The sequence below is a fragment of the Accipiter gentilis genome, chromosome 29 (genome assembly GCF_929443795.1).
Source record: "Accipiter gentilis chromosome 29, bAccGen1.1, whole genome shotgun sequence".
In the NCBI taxonomy this organism is placed as follows: Eukaryota; Metazoa; Chordata; class Aves; order Accipitriformes; family Accipitridae; genus Astur; species Astur gentilis.
The window spans coordinates 9,827,208-9,849,950 of record NC_064908.1 but is presented as its reverse complement, the minus strand read 5'-3'; the positions used below and the strand labels follow the sequence as shown (position 1 = coordinate 9,849,950).

The following is a 22,743-nucleotide window of genomic DNA, read 5'->3' as shown; positions in this document are numbered from 1 at the left end:
AGGGCTGAGCCCCCCCAGCAGCTCCCAGGGGGACGGTGGAGCCATCAGGGTAAGGATGATGTTACTAGCTCTGCCTCTGCGGCTGAAGCCGAGCCTGTCTGCGCCAGCTGCGCTGCCAGCCTGAGCCACCTGCCACCGGCCCTCCGGTTTCCTCCAAACCTGCAGGTGCTGCCGGGTGCTAGATGTGGGAGCTGGGTGGCCCCATCCCACTCCTGCCCCATAGCCACCAGAACAGCACCAGGACTGGGTGCTGTGAGAGTGGTGGGCGACCTGTCACGACATGGGGATGATGCTGTCCCACCCCACCAGAGCACCTTTAGGGCTGTACAAGTTGGTGCCAGCCTTGTGCTCGGGGTGTCAGGAGCGGAAAGGCTCCCCAGGAAGGTGGTCAGCAAGAGATGTGGGGTGATTCTGCCTTCATCCTTCTTTATCTTCTCTCCTGGGCAGATGCTGGAGACGGATGCTGAGAGGCCAGGGCAGATGCACTCAGAGGACGGGAAGGTGGCAGCGGGTGATGCTCCTCCAGCTGCAGAGGCACCAGCTCCGGCTGAGTCCTGGGATGCTCTGGGAGCCACCCAGCGTCCTTTCCTGGTGGAAAAGCAGCCAGGGGCCACCGAGAAGGGAGAGGAGCAGCCCAGCTCCCTGCCAGCCTTTGTCATCCCCGAGCTGCGGCTCGACAGCACCTTCAGCCAGAGTGCGGTGGGCATAGTGGGCAGCAACACGGATGGCGAGGATGAGGAGGATGATGATGAGGAGGATGAGGATGAGGAGGATGAAGATGAGGACAGCGACGAGCACTACTTGGAGAGGAATGAAGTGAAGCGCAGCAGCATGATCGAGACGTCGGGATGTCAGCCTGTCTACACGCTGAGTGTGCAGAGCTCCCTGCGGCGCCGGACCCACAGCGAGGGCAGCCTGCTGCAGGAGGCCAAGAGCCACTGCTTCACCTCTGACACTACCCTCAACTGCTCGGACAGCCAGGGCACCAAGGGCCACTGGGCCCTGCCCTCCCCCAGGACCCTCAAGAAAGAGCTTGCCAAAAATGGTGGCTCCATCCACCAGCTCACCCTGCTGTTTTCAGGCCACAGGAAGGTATGTGAGCCAATGCTGGCTCTGTGGGGCAGCTGGATCTTGCTTGTCTGTGGCAATGGGGGAGTTCCTGGGGTGGGGGTGTGCCAGCATGTGGCCCCTCTCTCTATGGCCATGGCAAAGCTGGCACCTGAGGGGCTAGGAAGGTCCCTGCCACTGGCAGTCAGCTCTGGGAGATGCTTAGCACCCAGGGGATGTCACCCAGAGCCAGTGTGCTGGTGCTGTGGGTGGGCATCTCCCACCACTGCATCGAGATCCTGCAAAGTCCCATGTCTTGGAGAGCTGCTGTCTGCTGAGACCAGTGGAGGATGAAGTGCACCCAGGTGTCTGCACTTGCAAAGAGTGGCTCGCAGTGGTGGGGACAGGAAAACGCCAGGCTCCAGAGAGCCTCTGATAACAAAGAGTCCCTGGTGTGTTCAGGGATGCCAGGAGCAGTGTGGCTTTCTGCCCTGGCCAGCCTCTTCCAGGGTTTTGACTGTCGTGGAGGGCCTGTCTGAGAAAAATGTTGAGGTCAGCAGTGATTTCTGCCCCTGACATGCAGAAAGGAGGAGCAGCAGAGGGCTGTGCAGCAGGAGCTCTGTACGGGGCTGGCCTGTTCTCACAAGCCCAGCTGTCTGGAGTGCTCCCCGTGCTCCCCAGAGCAGAGCTGGCCTTGGTTGTACTTTTGCAGGAAACAATGTGCCATTGCAAAGGTTGTGCATGAGAAGTGCTGCTTGCCCTTTTCTCCCCGGGCAAAGCCTCTCTGGGTGCTGGAAAGCAGCTGCCTGCCTTCCCGCAGCGCTGGCCCAGCACCCTGCTCTGCCCAACCAAGCTCATGCCAGCTTGATCTCTGCCACTGGCTGTGGATACTGCTCGACTCGGGGCTGTATTTCTTAGCTAAGGACCATGCTGCATTGCTCTGGGTCATGTTGCACAGCTCAGGACTATGTCATGCTGCTTGGGGACCACCTTGCAGAGTGCAGGACCACATTGCATGCTGCTCCATAGCAGCTGGCTCCTTGGCAGGAGTGGCTGGTATGGAGCCCTGCATGCCACCAAGCATGGCAGCATGATGGGGTTAAACCTGTCATGGGGTTAACCCTCTTCTTGCTAGGCTCATGCTGCTTGAAAAGCCACCTCTGATGCTGTTTCCTGGAGCGCTTTTTGGGCTCAGAGTCCCTGGCCAGCTGGTGAGAGCCCTTACAAGTCTGACAGGCTGGTCAGATGGGGCTGCTGTGCAAAAGTGGAGGCTGATGTCAGCAGTTGTGGGCTGGGGGGTTCAGACCCCTTCCCAGACACTATCAAGAAAGGACAGCTTTGTGGCAGGGACACCTGCGCTGCCCATGCAGATGCAAGGGAAGTGGTGGCAGTGTCAGTGCCTGGTAAGAGTGTCTCACTAGGGCTGCCAGTGACGAGTCTCCTGGAAAGAGGTTTCACAGTGCCGCTGTGCGTGCAGCCTGGGAGCACACAGCTCTGCAGCCAGAGGCTGCTGCAGTGCCGGCTGAGTCTGGGCGGGCTGCATGCTTGCTGCCAGGGGAGAGACCTGGAGAGCATCCCCCACTCCTGTCCTGGAGAGCCCCCAGCTGTGCTTTCTGGGCTGATCTGGGTGGATGTTTTTCAGTGGAGGGAAACTGAGCTCCTCCTGGCTTAAACTGCTCTGGTGCAGATGAGACCAGGTTTTTTTGGAGCAGGGATGAGGGCAGCCCATGTCAGTGGTGAAGGCAGTGTGGCTGCTGGACCTCCTGGAGCTCCCACTTCCAGCTCTACAGCAGCTCTGTCTAGATCTGTATGGCCGGTGCCTTAACGACCTGTCCATATACCCTCCTGGGGTACCCCTGCCTCCTCCCAGTGCCCTGCCCCTCTGGCTGCCTGAGGAGGGACTGAGGTTGCCTGGGGGCTGCAGTGGGCAGAGGAGCTGGGCACGGTGCTGGGCCACTGTGTGCGTGGGGTTTTGGACTACTGCCATCTGCCTGCCCACACTTTGGAGGGACTTTTGTTGGGCTGTGCCTTTTGACTAGTTTGATGAAACCCTTTGAGGTTTCTGGAGCAGGATGCTGATGTACAGCTTGCCTATGGATCCCCTCCAGTGGCAGCACGAAGCTGCCAAGCACTGGTGATACCTGCACCCGGTGGCCTCGGCGGCAGGTCCACAGCATCCATCAAGGTGTTGGGGTTTTTTTTCCTCAAGGAACATTTCAGAGGGGCTCATTTTGTTGGCCCTTTTAACGCCATCATGCCCAGCGTGCTTCCCCACTCCCCTCTTTCCCGCAGTCGGGGCTGGGAGGTGGTTGTTCTAAGAGCATATTGTGGCTGGGAGCACTGGGACTCCTGGGGCAAGCTCTGCTGCTGCCTTTTGTCCCTGAGCATGGTGGAGCCTCTCCAGACAATGGCAGGAAACGTGTTCCGGCTGTGTGTCGCCCCGGCCAGCCTGCCTGCCGGGGCCCTATCTGGCTGGGGAAGGTGCTTTGCAAGGGCTGCATTGTTTGGGGCTGATAAACTCCGGAAGCCCGGGTGCAGAATGGAAGGAAGTGTCAAAAGCCTTGAGCCCGGGGCTGCGGAGCTGCGCAGCGGGTTCCCACGGCATGGCCGCAGGGCGGCGATCCTGGAAAGAGCCCTGCAGTCCCTGGCAGCGTGGGGCCGAGCTTGTTGCGGAGTTGAGGTGGATGTGGGGCCAGCTGCAAGCATCTTCCAGTCTCATTCAGTAACGGATGAATTACTAAAACCCCTGAGCTATGGTGGTCCCGGGGGTCCCCACACCTGGCCCCAGGCTTCATGTCTCGGAGGCTGTGCTGGTGCTATCCTGAGCTCAAGGTGCATCCAAGGTCCCCTTGGTTTGCCCAGGCCACCCCGGGGCAGTGGTCAGGGAGTGGAGCTTTCTTGGTGCTCGTTGGACTTAAGCTGCCATGATAGGATTCAATTATGGCTGAACTGCTCTGATTTTTTCTGCCTGGGGACTGCTGAGGGACCCCTGATTGATTTTGGGTGCCCAGCCTGGTTCTGGGGGCTGGGGAGGGGTCCCTGTGTCCACTCAAGATAGCAGGAATAGGGGCATCAGGAATGGGGATGCTGGTGTCCTCCCCATAGGAGGTACCACTGTCAGCATTTTGAACCTGGAGGGGTACCTGGGCTACCAGCTGTGGCATCTCCTCGGATGCTCCAGGAACACCATGGACTGAAGGTGGCATAGGATGGGTGGGGGGAGGCAGGTTCACATGCCAGAGCAGCAAGGAGCTTGTCCCATTACATTGTGGCAGGCAGCCGTGGTTGTGGGGAAGGAGCCCTGTGGATGCCGTGGCTCTGGGCTGTGTGGGTGCGGGGACCATGGGGGATGCTGGCAGGTCTGGTCTGGTTGGTGACACTTGGAGTGCCACTGTGGGCATGCACTGGCATGATGATGCAGATGCTGTTTTTTTCTTCCCCCCCCAGCTGAGTGGAGCCGACCCCGAATGCAGCTGTGATGAAGGGGATGAGATCTCCCGCAAGAAACGGAGTAGGAACCTGTAAGTGTCACATCATGGTGGCATCAGAATGTACCAGGGCTGTTTGCTGTGGTCAAACACCTCCCCCGAGCCCTGCTGGTCTAGGCAGCCCTTAGGATCCCTGTCTTGTTCCCCCAAGCTTTTCCAGGAAGAAAGTAGCAAAGACACGCATGAACTAAGGTCTCACTTCAGACAGGGAGTCCTGATTTTCAGGGATGAGGGTGGGACGTGTGCTGGGGGCATCACACAGCCTAGCTGGGAGCAGCCCCCTGTTCACCTTGCTTTGACAGATGGGGTGAAGGAGCTGGCTCGTGCTGATGGCACAAGGAAAACAGCTTCCCCAGTGCCGGCAGGGCTCCGCTCCTGCGGTGCTGGGTTCAGGGAGAGGACATGCAAGCAGTGAAACATGAGCTGGGGGGCCTCCTTCCCGCTGGCCCCATGCGGAGAGGAGGAATGGGGAGGTTTCCCACCACCAGGCCGGCTCCAGCCCTTGCACACATCGCAGCGTGTGGGCAGCGTGGCAGGAGCTCTGAGTGTGGGGGCTGCCGAGGGATGCTCGCAGCCCCTCCTGGTAAGGCTTTGGGGGTGCCAAAAAGTGGATCTGGGCAAGGACGAGGCAGCTGTGGCCTTTGCTTCCCACGAACACAGCTGCAGCTGGGTGGGGGCAGGCACACTGGCGGGGTCGAGCAAGGATGTTTTGGAACGAGCTGCCTCCGGTTCTGCAAGGCAGGATCCGGCCGGGTGTCAGGGCTGCAGGGATGCCGGTGGCTGGGTCTTTCCCAGCTCCACATGGCTCAGGGCAGTTGGAAAAGTTGCACATGGTTTGAGCGGCTCAGGGGGCGTGAGGGGTCCCAGCATGCCGCCTGCGCGCGCAGGCTCGACGGCTTCGCCGCATGTGCTGCCTGCCAGCGAGCGGCACTGTTGTCCCATGCGCTTCCTAGCTGCAGCTAGCTATTTTTAGCTCTTTTTATTATTTCCCACCGCCTCCCCCCCCTCCCCCCCCCCCCCCCCCCCGCTCCCCAACACTTGAAATTAAAATTAATTCCTTGCAGTCTGCAGCAGGGACGTCCCCCCATCCGCGTGTCCCTGCTGCGGTGCTGAGCTGGGGGAATTGGGCTGGCAGGGGGAGGCTCAGCCACCCCCAGCTTAGTGGGGTCAGGGGTGGTTGCAGAGAGGGTTTTCTCCTCGCCTTGAGACAGCAGCGGATGCTCTGGGGAGCCTCTTGGCATCGCACCGGCTGGCTATTGGCTGCGCAGCCCAGTTGCCAGCCGTCTGTGGGGAGTATTTATGGTGCAAGTGGCTGGGGTTTGGCACTTGCCTCCCCTCCCGGCACCGGCACGCTCTGCCGGCCCCGCTTACCTGCCGGCACTCCCCAATGTACCACGCGATGGTGGACTTTTCCGAAAAATACCTGGAAAGGTAGGACTCCAGCATCCTGCGAGGAAGGGTGACGTGCTTTGCAGGGGATGGTTTGGAAGCGGGGTGATTGTGCTGGACGTGGCCTCATGGCCATGCCAGGGCACCGGGGGCAGATCACTTTATAGGGGCAACTCCAGACAGAAAACAGCAATTTTTTATGAAACATTATTTTTGCTGTGGCATTTTATACTGCAGATTGGCTGCAGCTGGGGGCTGTGCGTGGCCGTGGCTGCCGCAGCCTGATTTCATGCCACTTGCTATTTATTTGTAAGCATGTGCAAGAGGACCAGTGGGTTTTAAGTTGGGGAACTTCCTTAGGTGGTGCTTGCTGGCGTATTACAGCTGGAAAATCTGCCCATGAGCCGCAGTCACCTGCAAGCCCCAGAGCCTGGTGTGCGGCAGGGCTACGCGCTGCAGCTGGCTGGAGTTGTGCAGGGGGCTGTGTGGGTGGAGGCAGCCCACGTGTGTTGGAGACACACACAAGGGTTTTTCAGTGCTTTGAAAGCCCCGCCGGGCGCTGAGCTGCAGTGGGTGCCTTGCTAAACTGAGAACACTGCTAAAATTGTTGCTCAGGGCTGTGTGGGATGGCCCGTCCTGTGTGGCGGCTGGTCCTCGGCTGCCGGTGTTGCTGGCAGTGTGGTAATGGGAGGCAGATGGTGTTTGGAGTGTGAGGCTCTGTGTTTGGATCTCCTTTTCTCATGTTAGCATTGAGCCGGTGCCTGGCAGCTGGCAGCAGCGGGACGTATGTCCTGCTGAGACCACAATCCAGATGATGCAAAAGCAGCAACACCATCCGTGCCTCCCAGGAGGACATGGACAGCACCGGGGACTATGGGGGGCAATTGCCCTCTAAAATCCTTCCATGGCTCAGGGTGCTAAGCACCTTGCAGGACTCAGCCCTGGGGTTGTTGCAGCTACTTTTCCCTGTGTATTGTTGTATTTTACCCTCCTGGGACTGGAGAGAGCTGTGGGTCTAGATAGCATCACTCAGAGTGGGGTACACCCTTGCCTTGAACCCCTCCTATGCCCCTCGTGTCCCTAGCCAGACCTGGGCATGGCTTGACCAGGCAGAGGTGGCTCCTCTGAGCATCCTTGCATAGACCCACTGGTGTGGGACCTGTGGGAGGTTGCAGGGGGTGGCCTGGCCATGCCACCCTGGGGCCCCATCCACCCTGGTGGCACTGTCAGTCTTGGTGCAGGATGAGCATCCCATGCCACCCTGCATGTCCCCCTGTGCCCCTTTGTGCTGTGGTGTCATGCAGGGGCTGTGCCACGAGGGGACAGCATCGTCCGTGCCCGTCCTTGCCTGTCACCTCTTCCACCTCCTGCTCCCCTGCCTTGGCCCCTGGGAAGCCCTAGCAGGGCCAGGCTGGGGCTGGGCTTGGGGTCCCATTTTCCCATGGCACTTGCCAAAAATCTTTGTTCCACTTTGTCCTGGTGGTAGTTTTCTGGGGGAACCGAGAGCCCTGTGTCTGAGTGTACTTCAGTCTGTCTGTCCAGGGACGGCAGAGCAGGGACCTGTGTGGGGTGGCAGTGTGTGGGGTCTGTGCCCCAGTGCCCCTTGGTGCTATGTGCTGCCAGTCCCAACCACCCCTCTTATGGAGATGCCCCCACAGCCATGCCCGTCCCAGGCTGGTAACAGAGAAGTGTGAGCACCAGCAGGTCACATGTGGGGGGACAGGGGACCTGGTGAAGCGCTGCTCTCCCTGCTCTGCTCCTAGCCCCTCTCAGCACCGCTGCTGGCCCCGCTGCCTTCCACAGGACGCCTGCGCTCTATAAATAGCCCTCGTAAATCTCCGCCGTGATTATTTTCCCTGCCGTCTCTTGAAAGGCGCCACTATCCACCCTTGCCGCTGATTTTTCCACCTTTCCTCGAGTCTCCCCAGCAACGGTGGAGCCGTCCGAAATAGCAGCAGGGCTGACACAGCCCTTACTCACACGCGCCTCGTTCACCCCACGCTGCATTTAAAGCTCCTCTGGACTAAGCCCTCCCACTTCCGCGCTGGCTGCACCGGGCGGGAGCGCGGCACAGAGCTGGCGTCAGAAAGCCCGAGCGTCTGGCCGCGCCGGTCGCGCCGGGAGCTACTGCACAGGCCCTCCCAGCAGCCATGCCCTTTTTCCGCGACCTTTCCAAGCCCCAGCCGCTGGAGTTCCACGCGGAGATGCTGCTGGGCGTGCAGAGACCACACAACGGCAGCCTGCAGCGCCGGCACACCATGAAGGAGTAGGTGGTCGGTGCGGGGTGGTGGGCGATGCGTGGGATGAGGCTACTGGTGGGTCCCCTGGGTGCTGGGTGTCCCCCCCTACCCCTCACCCACCTGCTAAAACTTGCTTTTCCCTCTAGAGCCAAGGACATGAAGAACCGGCTGGGAATTTTTCGGCGACGAAACGAGTCCCCAGGGGCCAACCCCTCTGGCAAGCTGGACAAAGTGCTCAAATCACTCAAGTAGGTGCCGTGAGCGGGTGGCGTGGGGATCGGGGGCCGTGGGGGCTTGGGGATGAGCTGCAGTCGGGCTGAGCATCACCTCCAGGGAGGCTGGGTTCACCCTGTTTGGGGAAGCTTTGGACAAACAGTTTTTGTATCCGGAGGAGCATTAAAAACATTTGTTGGCTGAAAATCCGCCCCAGGCGGGTGGGAGGTCTGTGCCTGGGAGGCGGCATAGTGGCAGCTTGGGCTGGAAATTTCCCTGACGGCTGCTTTCTCCCAGTGCCTGTACGTGAAACTTTAACTGGCTGGAGGATGGTTTGAAAAACCACTTTGCTCTGGAGATGCTCCAGCAGCCAGAGACGAGCCCTCCCTACTCTTGCGCCTGGTGGCTTATCTAGCTGCTTGAACGGGGCAGCTCAAGTCCCCACCATCCCGCAGCCTCCTGAGCATTGCCCAGAGCTTTTCGAGTTCTTCCTCAGATACCCCAAGTGGCACAGCTGCCTGCACAGACCTCCTTTTATCGGATTTTCTTCCTGCCAGTCTAAAGGCAGAGGTTTCTTTCCAGCAGAGCCACTGCAGCACTGCCCAGTGCAGAGCCTGGCTCTGCCTGCAGATGCTCCGGCAATGCTGGCGCTCATGTGGGAGCCGGGGCCAGCCCTGCTGGGACACACAGCATTGCTTTATCAGCTGGAAATGTTTTGCTTGTGCTGCGTTGCGGCAGGCAGTAAATGCGGCTTTCGCAGCTTCACTTTGCCAACGTGCTGTCCTTCTCCTGCAGGCCCACTCCTGAGGAAGCTCTCAAGTGGGGGGACTCCCTGGAGAAGCTGCTGCTGCACAAATGTAAGTGTTTGCCCATCTCTTCCACCTCTGTTTGCTGCCAGGGGAATATCTAGACACGTGCATAAGTAAAGCTGGGATTTCCTCTGTTAATCCCTCCTGGTGTTTTGGGGGTAGAGAAAGAGAAATGAGGCCACCCCTTGCCTGCACCCCTTCTGCTCCTGCCTGGCCCAGGGGGAGCATTTTGTGATAGGGGCTGGGGAGAGCCATGGCTTGGGGCTGCAGCCACCCTCCAGCTTGGGGAGGAAAAGGCAGCGATTCGTGTCTGTGCCCAATTTGGCACTGTGCAGTAGGTCTGTGAAGCAGGAGCTGCTTTAGATCATTATCCTTCTCACGTATCACAGGGGCACCCTGCATCATGGTCACGTCCTACACAGAGCCCCCATGGGGATGGCCAGGGGGTCCTCTCCCTGTTGCTGTTCCCGGCCCAAGCCCAGCCTCCCTCTTGGCTCTCCGTGCGTGCAGCTGGGCTGAGGACTGCATATTCAGCACATGGATGGCTCGCGTTGCCATGCTTGGCCTGGCAATGCCATCGCTGCCTGCTTTTCACAAGGCTTCACGAAGGGTTTTAAGGGGATGTAGTTTAGGTTGCACCTTTGCAAGGTTGCTGGGCTGAGAGTCTCACAGGGCCATTCCCCGCCTGTGAGCCGGGAGTAGACATGTGTCTCTGTCCCCACAGATGGGCTCGCTGCCTTCAGGGCCTTCCTGCGCACCGAGTTCAGTGAGGAGAACCTGGAGTTCTGGCTGGCCTGTGAGGAGTTCAAGAAGATCAAATCCCAGTCCAAGATGGTCTCCAAGGCCAAGAAGATCTTTGCTGAGTACATCGCCATCCAGTCCTGCAAGGAGGTGAGGGCTGGCTCCCGCGCTGGCGCGTGGCTCCACGGCACGGCAGCTGCCTGGGGAGCTGCTCACCAGTGCTGGTCTCTCTGACTGCAGGTCAACCTGGACTCCTACACGCGGGAGCACACCAAGGAGAACCTGCAGAATATCACCCGCAGCTGCTTTGACCTCGCGCAGAAGAGGATTTACGGGCTCATGGAGAAGGACTCGTACCCCCGCTTCCTCCGCTCTGACTTGTACTTAGACATAATTAACCAGAAGAAAGCCAGCTCCCCACTGTAGACCCAAGGACTCTCTCGGGGCAGGCTGGGAGCTGTGTGTTTACATGAAATCGGGTGGTGGAGGCCTTCCCAGGGGATGGCAGGAGCGTGCCTTCCCGCTGCTGTTTGTGCCCCCAAGCCATATTCCTGCAGTCGACGGGTGTGGGGCAGCTGAAGACACCGAGCATGAGGCCGAGGGGACCAACAAGCCAAGCAGTCTGGTACTGCTCCATTGCCCCATCTCACCATCGCTGGTACGATGCCTTCGGGGTGACTCCGGCATGGATTTTAGCCAGGAGGGAAGCTCCCACAAGACTACTGTGAAGCATGCGCCCAAGGTGCGAGTGTTGCTGGAAGGCGACGAGTGATCCCGACTCGGCGAGGAGGAGGAGGAGGAGGACTTCTGTGCAGGGCTCCAGCAAGGGGACAACAGCACCAACATGAGCATCTTCCCTGGATAAAAGACTTCTGAACTGGACCAACCCCACGATGCTGCTGTGCTTCCCTGTGCTGGCGATGCCTCCTGGCTCCCCTGAAGCAGCTATCCCACAGGAGCCCGGCGCTTCCTTCGCTCGTGGTGGGTCCCCCCGGGAGCATCAAAAGCCGTGTCCTTCCCCTGCGCTGGAGGTGTGCAAGCTAACCGCCTCCTGCTCCCACCCCTGGTTTATTTATTGACCTCTTATAGCTGGACGCGTTGCTGTGTAATAGGAAATCCTCGTGTCCTTTCCTTTCTGAAATTACAAGTGCAATATTTGTGTGTGTTGCGGCGGAGTTCTCCGGTGGAGTGGATGCCTTTTTTTCCGAGTGCGTACAGCATTTTCTAAGTTAGCAGGTTTTATCTGACAAAACGCATTCCCTAGCAGCGGGCCGCTGGGGGAGCCTGAGTGTATATATCATGCCCTGATGACGGAGGGTTTGGTGATGGAGAAAAGCAGCTCTGTGAATCAGACACTCTCCTTACTCTGGATAACAATACTGTGTTTTGAGAAGCGGGGGTTATTGCTGAACCTGGCAGAGCTGGATAGACTGCCTGCCTCCAGGCACCCAGTTTACAGTGCGAAGCATCTCTGCAGCTAGCAAAAATACATTGTCATGGTCATAGGTAAATAAAAGGAGAATATAATTTCTTGTAGCTGCCTTTTCTTCGTGGCATGTTTCTCAGCACTGGCGGAGCCGTGTGTCCCCTGCCTCACTGAGGAGCGTAAAATCCTGTTACTGCATGACTAAAGATGGGAAAATGTGGTCCCATGAATTTCTGAGCAGTTTTTTATGACAGAGCAGCTGCTAGATGCTCCTGAGGCAAGGCCTGGGTGTAGCCCTGCAGGAACACAGAAAGTTTTGCCCAAAACAAGACTGTTCCCAGGGATAGCATTCACTATTTAAACACAGCAGGGCATGAGCCTCTGAACATGGAAATGCCCAGAAACATAAGTGACCTAGTGTAGCTCTGGGTCCCTCTGGGGACACACCAAAAGAAACAACAAAAAGCCCAACAGTGCTATTTCAGGTCCTGGCTGCACAGCTTGGCAGGGCTGCCTCTGCCCCAGCAAAGGCAGCGCTTTGACAGCTCTGGTGTGTGATGAAAATGTTTTGTAAAGGCTGTTCATGGTGCATTCAGTAGCTGAAATATCTTGTGCCAGTCACCTGCTTGTGGCCAGCCTTGGATGGCTCAGAGATAGGCTTATGGTGTCACAGGGCCGTGCTGGGGTGTGGGGTGGCACGGCACGGGGGTGCTGCTGGTGATGCCCAAGGATGGAGGTGGTGTGGCTGCCCCAGCAATCTCACCTGGGCACAGCTGTCCCTGGCAATATGATCTCTTCTGGGCAACTGTCTGTGTTTCCCTCCTTGAACAACCAGCAGGTGATGGCCAGGTGGGGAAACTGAGGCAGAGCTGAGGGGACCCCTCAGGGGTTGGCTGGAGGCAGCAGGGTTGGTGGGACGCCTGCATGGCCCTCCTGGGGATGCTTCCAGCACCCCGGGGTTGAGGCCCGTGGGCTGGTGTCCCAGCTGCGACCCACTGAACAACCCCAGAACTGCTGGGACCCGGCGGGTTGGTGCAGCCTCCCTGTGAGCGCTGCCACGGTCACCCCATCTGCTTCCTCCAAGCCAGACCCTCCTCTTTCTTCTAGTGTTGCTGAGAGCCTTTATCTCCTCTCCTTCCCAGCTGGGAGGGTTTCCCTTTATATCTGGCCTTGACACAGATTTCCTTGCCCTTCCTGCCCTCTCTCCATCACCCACATACTCTTGACCTCCCCACACTCAGTCCCAAGCCATCAGTGTTAGCAAACTGTAATTACAAGGTCACTTTGTTGGCCCCCCAACTTCTCTGTGTCCCTGGGCTCCCAAGGGCAGCATGCAGGTGGACTCGGCTCAGGGGGCTTTGTGGGTACTGGGCAGCTCGGTACCTGCCGTTACCTTCTCTCTGCCCTGAACGCTAGGTCCAGTGACCCCTCCTGTGGCTGTTGGTGATGCCCAGGAGCATCCAACCTGCATAACCACGCCTGGTTTCGAGCCTATAACCTGCCTGACATATGTGAATTGTCTGAGTTGATCTGCCAGGGAGGGCAGCAAGGGCTGGAGCTGCTGTGGGACATGTGGTGTGGGATGCAGACAGTTCCTGCAAGGGACAGAGGCACCTATGTGTGCAAAAGGCAGAGAAATGGGAACCTGGGATGTCTCCCTGGAGAAAATGGAAGTAGCCCTGTGTGAGTGACAGAAATTTGGTTATTGCTGTAACAGAATTTATTGCTGACCTGCCAGGTTAGTGTGACTCACTCTGCAAACACCATCCTCGTGTGCTTGGGAGGCGCTTGATTTCTAGGAGAGGCAGGGCTGGGGTGCGAGGTGGAAATGCCAGGTGCTTGTCCCATGTTTTCCCAGGATGGCCAGTGCCCTCTCCAGCAGGACAAGTCTCATTATGGACCCTGTGGTGACACCAAAGCCACAGCTTTGTTCCCTCTGTGCTGCAGAAGAGGAGCTGTGCCATCTTCTCCAAGACTTTGTGCCTCAGGGTGAAGGGTATGAAAAACTTGGAACATCTGGATGGGAACTGGATGGGGGGACGTCAGCTCATGGAGGGGGCTTGTTCTGAGGGGACATTGGTTGGGATGGAGATAGAGCCCCACTGCCCTGAGCAGCTCCTTTTGCAGGGGGGATTAGGGGACAGGGAGCTGCTAAAGCTGTTATGGGGGCACTGAGCTTACACACAAGCAGAAGGGGGACAGAAATGTCCTTGTTTAGCACAAAGTAAGATGTCCAGGACAAAATCCAATCAGGCTGCAAGGGATCTGAAGAGAAGAAATTATTGAGTTGTTGATACCAATGCAGCGAGCCTAAGCAATGAAAATGGGAATTAGGTTTTCCTAATTCCTAATTTGATGCACAACCTCAAACCAACCAGATTTGCTGACAGCTGGAGGGATGCTCCCACGGGAGCAATGCTGAAATCACAGGGGGTTGCCTGGTTGAGGATGGCCGTGGGGAGGAAGAAGTGGCCTTTTGCAGAGAAAATGCCATTACCTGCACCCAAGCCACCGCCACTGGAGCCGTGAAGGTGGTGGGTGGCACGTGGTGGTGACAGCGGAGTCACTGCTTGTCTCAGGTGTGTGTGCAGGCAGCTGCCTGCGGACATCGCTGCTGCCGGGCTGCTATTTCATGCAGCGGCTGAAGGCAATTTCCCAATGTGGAAACCAATGCCTTCCAAAATGGGGAGGATGCGGTAACGGACCTTATCTCAGCAGATAACAAGGATTTATCTCGGGGCCAAAATTTAGTGGTTGCTCAGTTGCAAGTAGTCACAACTTAGCTGTGTTTGTCATGTGCAAACAGGGTGAAGTCCACCAAGGCCTGGGTGCTCTCGGTTCATTCATGAGAGGAAGCTCACCAAGCTGAAGGCAGCCAAGAGGCAAAGCACCCCAGGGAGAGGTTATAAATAGGAAAAAGGGAATTATCACCAGAAAGCGCTGAATGCTTTGTTAGGTTCAAAAAAATGCCATGACCCCATAGGTGAAAAAGGTTAAGACTGCTGGGAAAAACATCCTAAATTCCTGGGATTAACATCATTGTTTCATCACACCCTCAGGGATAAGGAGGTTGGGATGAACCAAAAGGACTCTGGGAGGCTGGTAAATCAGTCTTACCTGTCCCAGGTTATGGGCCTTGACCCTTCAGGTGTCCCTCAGCTCAGTATTTCATCAGCTTCCTAACACAGCAGCCAGAGATGGGTAGTGGGGTCATCTGTGATTTACAAAAGCAAATGGAGTTCTGAAAATAGAAGTTACCGGAAAATGCAGTTCAAGTCGCTGAGTATCTCTTGGATGAAGACTTACTGGGGGAAGCTAATGAGCAGTGTGGGCATCCCATGCCAGGGCTGTGCCCGTGAGGCCAGCCTTGGCCAGCACTGGTCCTCACCCGCATGCAGATGAGCATCTGCAGTGTCCAGGGAAGTGTAACTCTTTGCAGCAAGCAGCACTCAGGTTGCAAGAGGGCCTCATTTCAGAGCTGGCTAGAAGCCGTGAGTGTAAAGCCTTTCTCTTATTTCTGCAAAAATAAAAAGTGTGCCTATTTTACAGGTGTGCACCATGCCCCGAGAGGGCAAACCAATAAAGGCTCCAGCAATGCGCAGCCTTTATTGGTCTTTTCCAAGGCACCCATCCTGGAGTATAAACTTATCCAAATAACTTTCTACTGAGCAAAATAATTCCTTGGACCCCTGATTAGACAAATATTCTCAGAATAGAAACAAGCCTACTTTATAGCCATAGACTAAACATAGCTCAACAGCTAGATACTGAAACTGCAGACACAAAAATTCCCTTGCCCTGGTGAAACAGCTGACTTGCTGTGCAAGTCACTTAACCCCGCTTAGAGAGTTATTGAGGCTTATCAGGAGCACACTAAACTCTTATTTGGGTAGCTGAGATGCCCAGACGCCAGCCGGAGACCTGCCACAGGAACACTCAGTCTTTGGACATCTGCATGGTGGGGATGGAAGTCGGGGTTGGTCTGGGTTTGTTTGGGGACTTTTGCTTCCACAGGGTTTGATAAGGGCCAGGGGGTGCAGGGAAGTATTTGAGGGCTCTTGTCCTTCCAGACAGTGACCCCCCAGGGCTGGAGCTGGGCTCAGAAAAGCCATATGGGGCAGCTGAGGGGCACCCCTGCAGTGTGATGGGGGGGTACCCAGCTCAGCACTGCCCTGTGAGGGGTGTCATCCTGCCCAGGGGAGCTACAAACAGTGATGCCCTTCAGATGCATCCTTGAGTTGAGGCTGTAAGGAAAAGTGCCACCAACCTCTGTAGCGGGCATTAGCAATGTCACTTCTAAACAATCCAAGGGAGCAAAGCAGGAAAAAATAAAATGCTTCTGAAGTAAAAATAAAAACAGACTCAGATGCTGTCTGTCAAGGAAATAAAATAAGCTCAGCTGGGCTGCTGCCAGGACAGGAAATCCAGCAGTGGTAAGAGTCCCCCGGGTGCCGCAAACTCATTCGGGAAGCATTGTTATGACCCTCTCATTGCTCATTTTCTGATTCTTCTCTGCATTAGGTCATTTTTACTCCGCTCATCCAGCTCACACATTCCCCAGTGCTGGGGAAGGAAGGCAAATAATGCCGACTCTCTGCCAGCCTTGAGGCGCTGGGGAAGGCTGCAGAGAAGGATGGAGAAAAATACTTTCCTTTGCTGCTGAGCAGACCTGCGGGGCAGTGACACAGGGGGAGGACCCTCTCCCCAGAGTGACCCACTGCTAGCATCCCCCACCCTGCTTTGGGTACCGCTGAGCTTTGCACGGGGTGCAGGCAGAGATGGAGGTGATGAACTGGATTCTCATCTTGAAAAGATCCAGGACACTCCCCCCCCTTCCCTGCCTTCATCCCTTGGCAGAGGGTGAGGAAGAGGGAGGTTAGGAGAGGGAGAAGAGCCAAGCAGGAGCAGGTGGGGACTGGGGACGGGGTGTTTGCATGGGAGCCATTTACAAGTAATTTCTTGTCGCTTCCTGAACTAATGGGGCAATTATTTCAAAGGACACACGTGTTTCTCATGGAAAGTTCCACTCAGCCTGCGTGTCAATTCATTGGTTTAGCAGCCATATTCTCCCTAACGCAATCACAGTGTTTCTAGACAAAGACAAGTGGGTGAAACCTCCTGCTCCTGGGACCAGGGACAGCAGTGACCGGTCACAGAGCGCCAGACAAACCTCCTGGTCCAGGGCAAATCAACAGCTCTGCAGCAAATGGGCTCATGTGTTGAAAGTTGATCTGCAAAGCCAAACAAACACCACTATGCTCTTTGATGTAGCTCCCACGCTTGACACTAGATGTTTGGATGTGTGCGTCTGATTTTGTACCCTGTTCCCTCCAACCAGCTCAAGAGGGATGTGGAGAAATTGGAAGGGGTCCTGCAGAAGCTACTGAGGTGGTCATGGACCTCGGGCACAGGACCTCTTTAGAGGGATGGAGAGGGATGGGGTCTAACAGCATCCTACAACTTCGGGAAGGACAGCTACAAAGGTGATGGAGTCAAACTCTTCTTGGTAGCAACAGGTGACAAAATAAGGGTCAACAGCCACAATGAGTGACAACTTTCAGACCTTCAGCTTGGACAACAGGAAAAATATTTTCATTGTAAGGCTGATACAGTAGAAAAACAGGCCCCCAGAGAAGTACAGGGTCTCCATTGTTGGAATTTGTCAAGACTTGGCCAGGCAAAGTCATGGTTGACCTGGTTGGGTGCTGGCAATATTCCTGGTCTGAGGGACGGTTGGACCAGAGACCCCAGGGGATGCACCCATGGCATGCTGAGGAGTCTGCCCCTCGCTTTGCTGGTGGACATGGGCAACATCTTTCAGGACAAGGGCACTGAGCCCACAGGAGATGTGGGACAGAGGTGCAGCAGGCCAAAATCCTCATGGGAGCCATGAAGATAGATGAGTCCTATGTTTTTCTACAAGAATAAAATTAATTTTTGTGGCTTGGGGATGGGCCCATCGCATTAATGTCTGAGCTGAGGGAAGAGCTCCTTCCTTTTGCCCTCTGACCAGCTCTGAAGCTGTTTTGTTCTGGGTAAAAGATGAGAGCTTAGTGCCAAAAATTGGTCTGGGTTGGGCTGTGGGATGGTGACATGTTGCTCAGGACGATGTCTCTGCTGTTTCCAGTTGCCCTGTTCCCTGATTGGGCAAGCTCATCTCCCTAAATGATATAACTAAAAAATTTTGATCTCCAGATTACTGTGTTTTCCAGAACTAATTTTTAAAATCTTTTTTTGGCCCCACAAACATGCCAACCACCCAAGGCCTGAGCAGCACCCTGATAACCGTGCAGGGATCATACATGGGACGGGGATACTGGATGGCTCTTGCAGCTATTGCCCAACATATTTAATTTAATTTGCCATTTCAATGCAAACAATTGACTTCATTAACTAGATGATCTTTCAGGGAACCAAAGCGTTGTTACAGGTAGAAAGTCTGATAAGTTAATACAGCCAATCTTTCCTTTTCTAAAATAAATAGAGAGGAAGGAAGTAGGATGGGCGTCCTCCCAAATCACGTTTTAACATAGTGTCAACTTTTATGGCTAAGCCATAAAATTGTAGTTCCTGAAGCACTGGCACAGCATTAATTAGATGAGAATTATGGACACACACATTACTGCAGCTTCATTACAGCCCAGGAATTGGCTCCAGCAATGAGCATAGAGGGTTCTGCTGTGCCTGCACTCATTTGCTGCCAGGTGTCCTCATGTTGGGAAAGTTATTTCCCAGGAGTGCTCACCACTGCTTCGCGTGTACTTCCCACTGGCTGAGGGTCCAGCCAGGCTGCTCACAGCTGACTGGACAATGTTCGGTTTCTCTGTGCATGGTTTCGGGAGGTATGGCCATGCAGACCCAGCATGGGGACTTTGAGTGCAGTTGCAGACTGATCTCACAGGAGGCAATCCGTCTTGCTGTCTTCTTTCTATCCTATGCAGCGAGAAGCCTGAGGAGCAGATTCAGGGCCACCACTTGAAGATCCAGAGGGTTCTCAGCTTGGACCTGCTGGTCCATCACTGCAACTGAAAAGGCTTCAAGGGCACTGGCCCCTCTGCAGAGGAGCATTTTAGAGGGATGAAAGTTTGTTGGGAAATGTAGCAGCCCTTGCTGGCTCCTCGTTCAGACACACTCACGTTGTCCGGAGCATACAGGTCTCCATCTGAGCTGGTCAACCAGAGACCTCTGCAATCTGCAAAGAGACACAGACTCCATGAGAGAGTTATTTACTTGCTCCCCTGCAGGCACCTATATAAGAAGAGGAGACTAGTGTCTTGGCATACTGCTTTGTTCCCACAGACCAGGACAACAGCTTTGGGTTCTCCTGGATGTGGAGAGGCAAAGCCTCCTGTGGAAGGTGGGAAGATACTTTTCTGCTTGTTACTGGCCACACAGGTTTGTGGAGGTGATGGTGTTACCTGTTAGCCAGCCTAAGCACTGTGGAGGGGGTCAGACACTGTAGGTATTATCCAACCTCTAGTTTTAAAGATCACTTATGGTTGGTCTGTTTTCTGGGTCTGGCCTCTTGCTCTGTTCATCTAGTCTTTTTCTGGGGATGGCTGAAGCTTGCGCTTTCTGGGTAAAGACAGGCTTGGGAAATTCAGCTGTCTTTTTACCCTCAGAGTCCTGTCTCCCCCACATACTTTCATTTCTTGGGTGGGATTTTTGAAACCATTGAATATGGGTCCTACTGCTTGAGTTGAAATCCTCTCTGCTCTGTGCTGTGTTTCTCTGGTTGAGGTTCTCTGGATGGGCATCCTCACACCCAGGCTCAGGTGAAATTGGGCTCAGCCTGCCTGTGCAAATAATTTTCAAGACTTCAGTGAGGAGACGCACTGAACCAAACCTTGCTGTAGCATCTCACTGGAAGTGATGCTGCAGGATGCAGTGGGACACAGTGGGGGGGACAATACTAAGGGGAGTTCAAGCCTGGATTGCAGCAGGCAAATGTGGGCTGGGTACCACAGACAGAGGGAAAGGGGCAAAGATGTGGCTTGCTTTTAGCCACAGAGGTGAAAATGAGAAGGAAATACTGTCCGCAGATCTGCTGGGAGGTGTTTGATTGAACTGGTGATCACACCACTGCACCCACCCTGGAGCAGGCTAGGCCCTGAGGATGTTCTTTCCCCCATGGATTGAGAAGCAATGCAAGCCCTGTGACTGACTCCTTCCATGGCTGTCATAGCAGCACAAACAGAAATATGAGTGCTCAGCTATGGTGTGGAGGAGCGTGGAAAATATTCATTGGGTCATCATTTCTTCTTGGTGTGACTTGGCCAGTCCCGCTGCTTCATGCTTGAGCACACACGAGATGGAAACAGGAGCTTTGGTGGATGCTTATGTGGTCATGACCAGGTGGAAAGGGGTCGAAGCAAACATGCTGGTGGCACAGACCTCCCTAGGGCATGCCCAGTCCTTGGTTGGATTGCTCCATCCCCTGGCATCAGGGCACAAGTCAGTCAAACTCATCCCACATGGGGGCCCTCCACTGCATGGAGCAGCTCCTGGTCCTTTCTGGGTGAGGTTGACTGATGCTGTTCTGCAGCGTCCATCTGCATAACTCCTTCTTCAAACCTATTGCCCATGTGTGGGTGAGCGCTGAGCCTGTGGGTCAGACTGTTGGACTGTGGTTGGATGACGGACAGAGGGCTAAGCACTGAGGAGCTTCTCCCTCTGGTTTAGAGGCAGGGAGCTGAGACACGGAGAGCTGAAGGTCAAAGGTTTTCCTGCTTGGTGTCCAGGGCTTGGCTGTACATGGACCAAACAGGAGGTCCCCCAGCTTATGCCCCCATGGAAGGTGCTCCATGCCAGGAGTTGGCTTTCTCACCCTGGGTCCACCAATAAACTCAGTCCCCAGGGAGCTGAACAAAAGGGGTCTATTGAAAAATAACCCTTTCCCACATCATGCAGCCAGCTGGGACAGTCCCCACCTGAGAGCTGGACTGGAGCCAGATGGGTGATCTTTATTCTGCAGCTTTGTAATTGCTCCCTGCCTGATGTCACAACCCTGAGGAGTCATTTTAAAGCACTTTTTTCTTTCCTCCAGTGATATCCTTGCCTGTCGGGAGGCACAAGGGAGCTGCTTCCCCTCCATTAGTGGCATGTGCAGAAGAGATGCCCTGCTGACGGGTTATCCACTTGTAGAGGTGAGCCCAAAACACATCGCGATGGGGCAGACTTGGCCTGGAGGCTTTGGGACAGCCTTGGTCTCCTTGCCTAGCTGCTCTTCTTGCCCTCCTTTCCTGTCCCTCTTTTCTCTGGCTGCCTTTGGTCTGCTCCCAGTTCCTCCTATCCACCCCTCATCTTGGTGGCTTCTCCCCACAGCCCATCTCTGCAGTGTCCTCATCCTTGTCTGCATCTGCTCTGCACAGAGGGTCTGGCTGCCATGTGATCCCCAGCATTTCTCCTCCTCTTCCTCACCCTGCCCAGCACACCCTGTTGTCCCTGCCCTCCTCCTCCTCCATCTCTGCCCACACACGTGGGCTCCGAGCCTCCAAGCTGCCTATGATAGAAGTAAGAGCTAGTGAATCCAGGTCTTACCATGTGAGATGTGGGGACTTCTGCTGGCAATGCTGCATGGCCATCCCAACGTGACTTTGCATCTGGCAGACACATCTGGGCCGGCCAGGGACACTGCTGGGCATTGCCACAAGCTTTGCTCCTGCAGAGGTTTGTCTTCACAGCATCATGGCCAAACTTCAGGTGGGGCTCAGGAAAAACACCAAGTGCCTGGGTCCTGGTCTGAGGCCAATCTCCATAACCAGCTCTTCCCCAAGCACCCCAAATTTGAAGCCGTCTGCTGTCAGGGACCCCATTTGCTCTACTCCGAGACAATCCTCCTCCTGTTCCCCACCTTTCCATGGCTGCACGGAATCATTAATAAATGTCAGACTCCTCCAACATGAGGAGACAGCGATGTAAATCCCTGGGTTGGAGAAGGCATCACACAGAGCCCCACTCGGCTTCCCTGTGCACTCTCCTGCAGTGCTGTGCTTGGTTATTTCCAGCTGTGGCTTTTGGAAACCTTTGGTGCGTTTGCCACTTTTAGCTCTGGCGGCTCAGTAACCGCTCCTGGCAGGGCTGCTGCTCTTCATTTTCTGGAAAAACCTTAAAATGGTCCAGAGTGTCAGAAGAACGGCCAGCTAAGGAAAAACAAAAAAACAGAAAAACAAAACGCAGGCTTTTTCCAATCAAGCTACAGCGTTGTTGTATTTTTTTTAAGAAAAACATATCTACTTTTTTCCTGGATCAGACTGGCCCCTGCAAATGCACTCCCCATTGTGCCGAGCTCCTAAAATAACTGCAGTTGCTAATGGAAATAAAGCCCTGCAAGAATCACTCGTTCCCGTCTCACCATCCAGCCCTCCTGATGCACTGCAGACCCCTGCACGGGGTTACAAATCTTTGCCATGGCAGTTCCTGCTTCAAATTGCAGCATGGCTTTGTGAGGGGACATCCTGAGATGTTTATCTTCAAAGGCTGGTATAAATCAAATGCAGCACAAGGATGGCAAATGGTGGCTGGGTTTGTCAGTGTATCCCAGCAGCATTTAACCTCTTCGTCTGCAGGGTCAGCAGTGGGACATGACAGTGCCCGAGCCTTGATTGGGGCGTTATGCAACCCAGGGGGTGCACTCAGGGACGGGGTATTTGCTGGGCTACAACCCATCCTACCATGTGCAGCACAGGGAAATACAGCCCTTGGTTAAGCCTAGACTAATTTGTTTGGATATGGGAGTGCTGAAGGTCTGCATGTTCCAGGTCAGGAAAATGAACAGTCACAGCACACATTCATCTGTTTGAAATCCCTCAGATGGTTGTTGGTTGTTTTTTAAAAATCACTTTTCACAAATCTTTTCCTAACCTCCTGCTGTCTCCCCAAAGAGGTGACCTGCAAGCCTGGGGGCTGTGAGGCTGGGAGGGGGCATGCACCCACCTCCAGGTGTTGGACTGGGAGCAGCTCCAGCAGGCAGAGCCAAAGCTGGTAGCTTTGGAGGTCCCATCCGCAGTGGAGGTACCAGGATTTGTGCAGAGATACCTCCCCAAGAGAGGAGGGAAGAGGAAAGGGAGGGTCGTCCTGGATGGTGAAAGCACCCTCCTGCCTTGCACTGACCCTCCTGGGAAATGCCCTTTTCATGGTGGCACAGGCCTGCGGTCTGTTTTCTGGAGATGTGCCCAGTCATCTGAGCTTTTTTCTGCTTGCTGCTCCATCTGAGCACTGCTCCGAGCACAGCTCACTGCATGGATCCACCATGAAGGGCTGGGGGAGCCCTGCCTGCAGCTGCCTGTGGCATTTCAGGGGCTTTCAGGGTCTTTCCCCATGGAGCCGTGGCCTCATCCCACAGTGGCAGCAAGCATGTCTGGGCTCTGCTCTCATCCCAGATCCTGACC

The 22,743-nt window shown here is 55.4% G+C and overlaps 1 protein-coding gene across 6 annotated transcripts in view; it reads left to right on the top strand.

Annotated features, from left to right (window-relative positions):
- The window catches only part of RGS3 (regulator of G protein signaling 3), a 70,790-nt gene extending 59,347 nt beyond the window's left edge, over positions 1-11,443 (top strand). For 3 of the 6 annotated variants that reach the window (XM_049832863.1, XM_049832865.1, XM_049832864.1), the window contains 6 exons: positions 448-1,092; positions 4,495-4,568; positions 8,311-8,412; positions 9,173-9,234; positions 9,911-10,077; positions 10,168-11,443. In XM_049832863.1, coding sequence (XP_049688820.1) covers positions 448-1,092; positions 4,495-4,568; positions 8,311-8,412; positions 9,173-9,234; positions 9,911-10,077; positions 10,168-10,353 — 1,236 coding nt within the window. In that variant the 3' untranslated portion in view covers positions 10,354-11,443. Of the gene's footprint in view, positions 1-447; positions 1,093-4,494; positions 4,569-5,807; positions 5,967-7,387; positions 8,240-8,310; positions 8,413-9,172; positions 9,235-9,910; positions 10,078-10,167 lie in introns of those variants that run through there. The other 3 variants (XM_049832867.1, XM_049832866.1, XM_049832868.1) reach the window with 3 other exon arrangements.
- The last annotated feature ends 11,300 nt before the right edge of the window (positions 11,444-22,743 follow it).